Source organism: Sebastes umbrosus, chromosome 8, assembly GCF_015220745.1.
Source record: "Sebastes umbrosus isolate fSebUmb1 chromosome 8, fSebUmb1.pri, whole genome shotgun sequence".
NCBI lineage: Eukaryota > Metazoa > Chordata > Actinopteri > Perciformes > Sebastidae > Sebastes > Sebastes umbrosus.
The window spans coordinates 12,723,102-12,734,428 of NC_051276.1; the positions used below are offsets into that span (position 1 = coordinate 12,723,102).

Sequence of the window (11,327 nt, forward strand, 5' to 3'; positions counted from 1 at the left end):
AAAGGCAATATTCCTTAGATTTAAATGGTAAATGCACTACATTCATAGCATCTACCGACGACGCAAAGTTTGGCTCATTATTTAGCCTCCTTTGTGCCAAGCTAGTATGACATGGCTGGTACCAGTGGATTCCTTAGGTTTTTTTCTAGATTCATATGATGCCAGTATCTTCACTCTATCTTCAAAACTGAGCCCGCAACAACCTAAAAATCAAAAGTTTTGTTAATGCTTTAAAGAAATTAGTGACGTAAAAACTAATTTGCGTTAATGCGTTTTTTAAAGCCCTAGTTATTTAGAGTGCACATTTTTTTTTTGAGACTAGTATTCCTTGTGTGCACCTTTGTGTGTCTGTGTGAGTGTGTGTGTGTGTGTGAGCACACATGCTTTAGTTAAAGTGCAGTGTGCACTATGTGGAACAAATGTGCGAATGCCATGCCTTCTGTGTTTTATAGTGCTGTGAAGAGCAGCCTGCCTATGATTGGTTGTAGAGGAAATAATTCAGAGGAGAGAGAGACACTGCCAGCGAATAACTCACATACACACATATGCATGATGAAACACACATAAATATACACACAAACACACACACACATGCTGGCATGTGCCCTTAAACAAGACGGCAGTCTGGACATGTGCTCACAAATGAGCACTCTGAGGTGCATGCAAGTGCAGGCTGTATGCACACTGCTTAATGTGTGAACATGCTCACACACATGCACGCCTGAGATGCTCATGCAAATACAGTATATACAGAATAACGCATCTTATGCACATTTAGGGCACCCTCTGACCCAGTGAGACAAAGCGCTAATTGCCTGAAGACTAAAACAGCATTTGTGTCAGCAGAGAGACAGAGACCATGAAAAAGAAAGAAAGAGAGAGGTGGAGAGGGCAGCTGTAAATATTCACTCTCTATTCATACTACAGGAATGTAAGGAGTACTGAATGAATAAACACCATACAAGGACACTTACACCCACATATAATGTAGATGTGCATACAGCCATGGAAGTGTACTCACACACACATTCTCACACACACACACACACACACAAAACTGACATGCTAGTCCTTAGTCCTTGACAACAAAATTCCTTTGAAGTTTCTCTCATTATTAGCATGATTACATAGACCTCATGCACACCAAGCACTCTTCCCGAAAGAGACTCACTGCATACAAATCGGTATTATTCTACTGAGTTTCACTGTTTGTTCAACATGTTTGTATTTTGCTCGTCTTGTGAATAATATGCCGAATAGTGTGATTACTTCCTCAGCGTGAGGCAGTAGGATTAGCTAGGGAGCTGTGCGTAGTGTGAAATGTCCCCACTGGTTTTAAAATAATATAAAATACAGATCACATGCATGTATGTCTCAAACAATATGCAACCAAAGTAACATATATGATGAGCAGCTGTTTCAAATCAGGTGTTAGCAAACAGTACTGTACAGTGTATACAAAATATATATATGAAAATAAGATTGATTGGATTATATTCACCAGAGGTATAAAACAATGAATAATGCCTTACAATGACAGATATATTTGATTTCAGGACATGAAAATCAAACATTTTAAGGTATGAATTTCGATATTTTCCAAATTAAAAGTCCCTAGAGGTGTATGATTCAACTTGTTCCCATGATCTAGTATTAAAAAAGTTAACAAAAATTGCAATAAATTATAATATCAAATCGCAATACTTGTAGAATCGCACTACTTAAAAATTGCAATACATATTGAAGTATTGTCATAGTATTGAATCGGGAGATAGGTGTATCGTCCCAGCCCTAGCACAGCCTTTACAACCAACTAGCTTTTCTCTCCTCAAACGAAACATTGACCAGAAAATTCGAAAATGTCTTCATTCAAAACCCAATCTTAAGAGTACAGAGCCAGAGCAAAAGCGTGTCCTTACACAGTCTGTGTGTGTGTGTGTGTGTAATCTATATGCATGCTTCTACTCACAGAAGCAGGTCAAGCCAATCTCCACAAAAAGCAAGCAAGAGACCTTTTTCTGGTGAACACCAAAGGTTCTTGTCCTCAGCTGACATTAAGCGTGTGTGACTCTGCGTGTGTCGACGGGATAAACACAAACACACAATACAATCATCCGGGAACAAGAGCCCGTGTTGTACAAGTCCTTCCCAGGCCATCTGGTCTGTTCTACCTGCATCACTGACTGCTGCGGTGAGATGAAGCACCTTCGGCAGGGCAGGGCTGTCTCTCCTAGCCTACATCTGCAGTCAACCTCAGACAAGCAATCATACTTCTTCTCACAGCTACCTGTCAGTCCACCTCAACCTCAGAAACACATACACATATTCCCTCTTTCCCTCCGTCTCTGTGGCCTGGTTAGGGGTTCTGCCTCAGTGACCAGGTACAGACGTCAGAGCTGCTGTCTGTCTCTTTCCTTCACAAGAGGATGCACAACAGTCTCAAATATCACACAGTTTGCACCTCTGTGAATCATATTCACACACATACATAAAACACCGGTGTTCATGCACACAGAAACTTGAGGTGCTAAATCTTCCCAGTCAAAAAAAGCATGGACCAGCACATCTGTCAACACTCATAGATACATAACTCAAAAGATGTCAAGCATTTAATACACACTGCCGAGCCCCCACCGTTCTGAATCGGTGCATAACTGAAGATTAGAATACACGTGTGCACGCATACACACACACAGAAGTTCAGAAGAGGAAGCGGTGTTGACAGCTGTGAAACTCGTAGACAAAACCAGGCAGGAACAGCCATTCACACATACTGAGATGTTTAGAAAATCCTTCTCCATGGAAAAGACCAGAATAGCACCAACGTGAAAGAAAAACCAGGCCATGCCAGGACAAATCTCCCTCTCTGTCTTTCTCCCCCTTATTTCCTCACCCCACAAATAATGGAAACCTCTCATTTTGTCTTTCAACTCTTCCCATCGAAATGACAGAAATCCTTTTTCTCTCCCTCACCGCTGTTAAAGGACAGAGCCACACACACACATGTGCTCACACTGCATAGATCCAATAATCTCTCTGTCGATCCCTCACTCCCTTCCTCATCACCTTAACTGAACTGGGCGTCCCGAGGATAACACCTTTTTTTTTATCTCTGTCCCTTTCATCTAAATGACACAGGTCTCCCATACAGCAGCTTACCTTGACCATAACAGGACACAGAGTTTAACAGACAAAGATGTATCACAAAAAGGTTAAATTAAATATCATATTTAAATTGTGGGTTGACAGACACACAAACTGTAAATACATTTGAGGGAAATCTTCATTAAAAGGTTCCTAAAAAGCAATTACTGTTCTGATTTTGCAGATAAAGCAATGATTGTGTATCATTTAGGGCTGTGTGTTGGCAACAATCTGGCGATACGATATGTATCATGATACAAAGGTAACAATTCAATATATTGTGATACTGTAAGCAAGACAATATATACGCGATTTCTTTTTTTTATTTTAGGAAAACTGTCAGAGTATAAAGACCACACCAGAAATACACAATTTTAGAATAGACAAAAATAACACATTTATACTGCATGCAAAAAGCTGCATGGTTTTATCTCCAAACTGCATGGGATTATCATAAAATGGGCATGTCTGTAAAGGGGAAACTCGTGGGTACCCATAGAACCCATTTTCATTCACATATCTTGAGGTGAGAGGTCAAGAGACCCATGTAAAAATCACCATGCCAGTTTTTCCTCCCCAAAATTTTGCGTAACTTTGGAGTGTTATTTAGCGTCCTTCGCGACAAGCTAATATGACAAGGTTGGTACCAATGGATTCCTCAGGATTTCTACTGGCTTTAAAACTGAGCCTGCTACAATCTCCTAAAGATTGAATAGCGTCCAGGCCCGACAGCAGCCAGTCAGATTTTTAAGATGTTAATTAAAAATCAATATTGTTTTGGAGAATCGATACAGTCTCTCACAACATAATATCGCAATACTCATGTGTATCGATATTTTCCTACACCCCTCGTATCATTAGGGCTGATGTCTATGCAAATGTTGGGCAATCTTGTTTAATGTGCCTCCGAAGAGTCCGACTGTGAAATGCCTTAAAATCTGTAGATGTCATTTGTGTTTCCACAGAAGCTGTGGCTCAAAATGTGCACTAGAGAGCTGGAGCTGAAATACAGTACAGTAAAAATGCTGGTTTTTGGTAGTCAGATTGGCGATCTTTGAAGAATGATCAAAAAGTTCCCAGTGATTATCGAATAGTACTTTTGCTTGAAATGCCCATCCCTAAATTTACATATGAAGTGTACTCTAATGCGCCCATTCACACTGTGTCCTGTTTAAATTTCATGATGTTCTGCAAGATAAATGAAGCCCACTGAGTGTCCTATGATTTCAGGTATAACACTGCAGATATGAGCACATCACATTATTGCAGGCCATATTTCAAAGGCAATGCCAGAGCAAGGCATGACATGACAGATCATGCAATAACTGATGTTTTAATCTAGACTCTCTTCCATTAGAAACTGCACATTGTATCACCTCAAAAGTAGGTGATTCCTTGCAAGATAAAATATCAGGGGAACAATTTTTCCTCCTTTCTCTTCATCTAAATGTTTATACATTCAGTTTCTACTTTGCTGTGATCTAGGCAGGAGCAACAAGAAGAGACAAACCCATAACCACACGGGTATCTATATAATATGTGGCTGTGGAGGATAGACATCATGTCGTATGTAGCCATCTCATTTCAATATTCCCTAGATGCCCTTGACATTTGAAATGTGTGAACAACTCTGAATTACATTCATCTATAGGCTCAGAACAACCATAAAACTCATAAGTACAGCCAGGACAAATCTAATATACTGTATCTTAATGATTGGTAACAGAATAGTGCACAAGAGAGAGAAGTGTGTCCAGTACATGATTTGAACCAGGCTCATTTGCTAGCTTCTTTCCCTCATCTTTGATGCACAGTGAGCCAGTGGATGCACTCTGACACACTACATGTCTCAAAACCAGTGCAACTCTGACGTGAGGACTTAATCTGGCTGCATAAATCACAGTGCCTTTCTGAGTGTTACTAATCAGGAATACACACGATCAACCGCACGTACTGTCACACTCTCTCTAACACACACACATGTCCAGAATCCATACGAACCACCCTCATAAAGCAGAGGACGATTGCCATGCAGCACACGATGCAGAGAGGGCCAAGAGGCAAGCGGACTCCCCCTTTTCCTTCTGCATGCTGATCATTAGAGAGAGAGAGAGAGAGAGAGAGAGATGGACGAGGCAGTGGTGCCAGCTCCCCAGCAGCTCAATCACATTTAATGCCTGGACAGTGCAAGATGAAAACGTCTGCCGGTCACTGCTGTTAATATCACAGAAATAAAGGCGGCTCAGTGATAGGATGGCACAGGTTTTCAGTATATACAGCTAAAAATGGTAGATGAGGACAATACAAAGTGCACTATTTCTCCCTATCTTTTACTTTCCTTCTCCCTTTGATATACATCTCCCTTTGCCTATCTATCTTCCTCTCTCCTTTTCCCTTATTCCATCTTTAGCAGCAACAAAGAGATTAAAGAGGGATTACTTCTGACATGCCAATGTGATGTTCCTGCTGGGTATAGTATTTTTTTTCTGTCTCATGCCTAAGTCAATATGACGCGTACGCACACACACACACACACACACACACACACACAAAGAGACAGGTCAGCATTGCAAGAGTGGGTGAGAAAATGGAATGAAAAAAAAAAATGAAAGTCTTGAGGGATATAAATTATTTCCTCTTGCAAAATGCAAAAACTAGAAGCAGAAACTAGTGTGGCTTCTTTTTCCCTGAAACAATACAACCTTATGTGAGAAAACAATGATAGCAAATCACAATACTCCTTCCTGCACTTGTTTCCACTGTATCCATAACCCAAGGTTTGCTGAAGAAGTGAGGACAAGGAGGGTGGTGTGTGAGAGAGAGAGAGAGAGAGAGAGGCAGAATGAGGACAGAGAAGTATTGTTTTTGGGGTGATAACCCTTTGTTGTGATTCAAAGTACTTGTAGCTGGGAAATTAACTATTGATTAGAAATAAGGTGAGAGGGAAAAAGACACTGACTGGAATCACACCAACCAGCCGCCCACACTGATCTTTTGTCCTCGAACACACTCACACACCAACACTTACGGGCCCATACGCTTGTTAATTCAAGGAAGGGTGAGCTACCCATACCACACTGCTTACATGGAGTTGTAACTAAACAGGAATAAATTCAGCCAACCAATAAACAACACGCTGTCTATTCTACTAATTGGAAACCACTCACTGGCCTGGTTTATACTAAAGTGTCAAGGAGGAATAGCTGGGGTTTCTCATTATCCATGTCACTAAATTTGCTCTTCAAACATATATCTGGGATTTGTATGGATTATGTTGCAAACTGGAGGTGATTTGAGAGCTTCTACTTGTGTAAATCCCATGTCTGTACAGCCTAATTTCAGCTACTGACTGTTGTAATACAGTGCACTACAATATATCTATCCATCTTTATGTTTGCTCTTCTCTTTACATATAAATATAGGCACATAGATAAACACAAACACTGAATACTATCAAAGGGCTGTATCTATTTAGGGTGGTGTTGAGTATACAATCTGTATGTGTAGTATTTCTGGCCACAAATTAGTTTCTTAAGTGCAGTATGGAGCAGGTCATAGTCAAGTCAGCACACTGACAGCTGTTGTTGCCTGTTGGGCTTGAGTTTGCCATGTTAGGATTTAATCATGTTGTTTATGCTAAATGCAGTACCTGTGAGGGTTTCTGGACAACATTTGTCATTGTTTTGAGTTGTTAATTGATTTCAAGTAATAAATATGTACATACATTTGCATAAAGCAAGCATATTTGCCACTGTCATGTTGATAAGAGTATTAAATACTCCCTTAAAGGTACATTTTGAACAGATAAAAAATGTGTGATTAATTTGCGATTAACTATGCACAGTCATGTAATTAATCGCAATTAAATATTTGAGTCGATTGACAGGCATAATAATAAGTATTCCTAACCTTATTATCCGTATCATTATTCCTAACTTTGTCTGTAATAAATAGGCTAGCACTGTGCTAGCCAGGATCATCCGTTATGAGTCATTAAAAAAAAAAATATATATATATTTTCAGAAAAATTCATAGACTGCTACCCAATAAGTAAGCAACCTATTTACCCAGCACTTCAAGAACTTAGCTCTAATATGCCAGCACAGCAAAAACCTCAAGTCAGCTTACATGCTACTTGTCAACCTCATGGAGTCTATACCAAGAAGCTAGAGCTAGTGAGACACCATGTCTGAAAACTATACTGTCGCCCCAGTTAGCCTAGATATAAGGAACAATGTACATATAGAGAACCTTGACCCAGTTCCAGTAGCTGACATCAGTGCAGTTACAGTAGCCTACATAGCTGGAGATCCCTGTCTTAGTCTTGCTAAGCCTAAAGATGTCACATTGCTAACACTCTTATCTAAAGAAACTAACAGTCAGTGAGCTGGTAAAGTTTCAGTATCTTGCTGTGAGACACTTGCAGAACATGTGGCTGCTGCTGTGATCAAACCATCCAGTCACAGGGTGATCTGTCTAAACCAGTGGATTACACTGTAACCCCTGTAGGGCCAGCACCACAGCCTACAAACCTGTATGAAGGACGAGGCTTCTGCACACGTGTGGCTTTGCTAATATTCCATCAGCCTTCCTACTGTACTGCACTAACATTTCTGTATAACCTAATATGAATATTAAAACAAAACTCCATGACAACCGGGCAGCCAGTTAACTGTTAGTGCTTAAAGCTGCAGTGGGTAGAAATGGAGCAAATATAATTTTAAAAAGTAATTTTCATAAAACGGTCGCTATATCCTGACAGCAGTGAATGAGACAGGTAATCTGAAAAAAGTCATGTGCCTCTTTGTCCTCTGGTGTCCTCCGGTGCTCCTAATGGCATCTGCAAGATTTCACAGACTGGAGGAAAACAACCAGTCAGAGCTGATCTGGAGTCTGCCGTCCAGCTGCCGTCTCTGAGAGCCGGCTGTCAATCACTTACAAACTCCGATCAAACGGTCAAACTAGGCAGCGCTGATCAAATATGAATCAATATTATGTTACTGTAATGCCTATTTCTCGCCTCAAATGTTTTCAGAAACATCTTGTAGTGCACTGTTTAGCTGTAAAATGAGAAAGTTTGTAACCCGGCAGCCATGTTCAGTCGAGAAAATACCAAGCACCGCCAACCAGCCGGAGCACAGCCAATAGGAACACTCAATAGGAACACTCTCTCTGAAATGACCTGTGATTGGCCAAAGTCTCCCGTCACGGCTAGATTTTTTAAAGCCTGTAAACAGAGCCATGAGGAGGTGCAGAAGTCTAGTTTTCTCTCAGAACACTTGAATTACAAAATGCAGAAAGGTTATTATGGAATTTTTTGCCCAATGATGCCAAAAATATACTGCCTACCCCCACTTTAACAGGCATCATCTGTAATGTTTGCTTTCCCCGACAAGAGGTTTTCAACGTGATTTGTTTGCATTACCTGCATTTCCGTGGTCTGCAAATTACATAACACACACAGCCACTATGTACTTGACCTGTGTAAATCTCATTCATTTGGCCATGCTGCTGCTGTAAGTCTGATATGAAGCATCCGCTTGGTCTGCAGCCCAGTGCAGACCTCGAAACTGATCCAGCTCTTGGCAAATTGTGTCGAGGTAGCCGCTAAATTGGCCTGCATGGGGTCTGCTCTGTAAATCAGCTGGCCAGGGCCTAAATGGATCAAACAGGGCCAGTCCTCCCTCCCTGGCAGCAGTAATGCAGTGGGCTAGATTGGTGGTGGTGGCTTATAATGTGTAACGTGTGTGTGTGTGTGTGTTTGAGTGTGGATGTGTGCGAGTGTTAAAATATGGATGTGATCTTGGCCATGTGTCAAAAAAAAGTTCAACATGGACAGGTGCTTATCTTTCTGCTGGTGTGTGTGCGTGTTTGGTCATCACTCTCACTCAGGCACCTACACACACTGCTCTCTCTCTCTCTCTGGTCTATCGCCCATTGGAGGCCACTGAGCTGTGCAACGATTATGTGTGCCCACCACCACCTCGCGTCCTCATCTCATCCTGCAAGACACGCTCACCAGAGTCGTCATCCCCCCCCCCCACCTCCCTCTCTCGCTCTCTCTCTCTCTCTCTCTCTCTCTCTCTCTACCTATATGGAGGCGCTGCTACATCGCCTGAAAGAATACGCTCCCTGATGTCGAAAATCACACTCGACACAACAGTGCCACACACTAAGCCGGTGGTGGTTTTTTTCTCCCCTCTCCAGGCACTGCAGTAGGCTAGCTCACGATGCATGGTGTTAATGCCATTGTGCTCCAGGAAAAAAAACCTATAAGTAGAAAAATTCGCTGCCATCCTGGGTAATCCCTCTGCCATGCAGGGCATCATCATCACGCCATCCTATAAACCACCTGTTTTTCCAAGCATCCTTGTCCTCACAACAGCCATTGTTATATGGGAAATTCTAGGGAAACGTTGCATTTATTGATCAATCCATCAATCCATATGGCCATTTAGTGATATTCACCACCTGGAGTAAAACGACTTTAAAGCAATTCTCATATATTAGAGTGTGCATAGTCAATTGATGCTCAATAAGCCCCCAACTCAAATGCAAACTTCATTTGAACGATGTCCATAATGGCGCAAAGCAGATCGTTATTTCACCAAAGAAGCAAATGTGCCAAAAAATCCAGCTTGAAACCCATTTCAAGTATGGTATCAACAGAGTGTATATTCATAGAAAAAGCCCACCAAAATACCAACAGAGGGTCAAAGAAATCGCCAGTGATGTGATTTAAGCAGCACATCAAGGCTGAACCGTCCAATCTGTTTCCTGAGAGACGCGCACAAACACACACACACACACACACACACACAGAGCCTTATTGTGGCCGCGAATTAGAGGAGAGGAGAAAAAAAGCGCAGTAACTCACCGATGTGGATGATTGAATCTGAGAGCGCAGACTTCCACTCCTGGCTCCAACAAACGGCAACGAGCAAAATAGCCGAAATAACTTTCATGTTGTCCAGAATTATTTCCTCCAAAAACACAAGAGAGAAAAAAACCCACACACAGCTCAGTGAGTGAGAGTGAACAGAGTTAAAATCCAGAGAAACTGAAGCTTCTTTGCTTTTTTTTTTTTTAGTCCATCTGTAGGGCGGTCAAGGAAAATCCCTTTAATGTCTTCTATCCTTGATGTATTCTTCTCTAGACGTTATAGTGTGATGCTGGAAGAAGAAGTAGAGATTCCCGTGTAGTCAAACACAGACTGGCACCCTGTTGAAATATCCTCCCAAACGTTAAATCATATTATGGTCGAGCGGAGAGACTCAGAGCCGCAGAGGAAACAAACCGCATCCAAACGTCGCCGCGTTAAAGCGAACTGAGCTGCATCTGGATACATCTGGAAGCATTCGAGAACGTGAGAGAAAAAGCGCGTTATGTTGCAAAGCGGGTTCCAGTTCTACTGACCCGTGATTCCAGCCTCTCAGACTTGGCGACGCAGTTTCCCCCCTGCACCAATCACCAAACCACCAGCAGCAGCAGCAGCAGCAGCCTCAGCAGCAGCAGCCTCAGCAGCAGCAGCCTCAGCAGCAGCAGCCTCAGCCTCAGAGCACCAAGCCAATGGCCAAAACTTCCATTTTGCCCACAGGCTTTTTTTTTTTATTCTTCCTTCACTTAGACCCCTCTTTGAATGTCAATACACACACAAGATGATGAACCCAGCGACTTTTGTTGTTGGAAGTGGAAAGAAATGATGAAAAAGCCTTGTCACATGGCATTACCACAGAGAGAGGTAACCATATTCCGTAATTGTCTCTATAGTTTCCTGTAGAGATGAGAGACCAGGATGGAGAGGGCTCTTACACATACAATGAAAGAGAGCTCCACTTCTTTTTCTGCGTCAGTCAGGAAAGGGAAAAAAAAAAATGTAGGCTAGGCTATATCAGGAGGAAAAAAAATACCCGAGGATGCGCGCAACGCCACTCCGCGGTCCGCTCTCCGCACTCCGTATGCGGGTACTCGCGTCAGCCTCAGCAGCACGCACGGTGGCTGGTGAAGAGGAGGTTTGCCGCGTCCGTGTGGGAGAGAGAGAGAGAGAGGGAGGGAAGGAGGAAAGGAGAGAGGGAGGGGACCCAGGAGAGAGAGAAAAAGAGAGAGAAAGAGGCAGCAACTATGAGCAGCAGCAGCAGCAGCAGCAGTTGCCAGCCAGGGCGCGCATCTACTGTCTGGATTTA

General features: G+C 42.3%; 1 protein-coding gene across 5 annotated transcripts in view; it reads right to left on the reverse strand.

The window, feature by feature from the left end:
* The window catches only part of grid2 (glutamate receptor, ionotropic, delta 2), a 560,240-nt gene extending 549,581 nt beyond the window's left edge, over window positions 1–10,659 (reverse strand). For all 5 annotated transcript variants that reach the window (XR_005207895.1, XR_005207896.1, XM_037778044.1 and 2 more), the window contains exon 1: window positions 10,022–10,659. Coding sequence is in view for 3 of the 5 variants with exons in the window: in XM_037778044.1 (XP_037633972.1) it covers window positions 10,022–10,109 (88 nt within the window). In the remaining 2 variants the exon portion in view is untranslated. The remainder of the gene's footprint in view (window positions 1–10,021) is intronic.
* Between the last annotated feature and the right edge of the window lie 668 nt (window positions 10,660–11,327).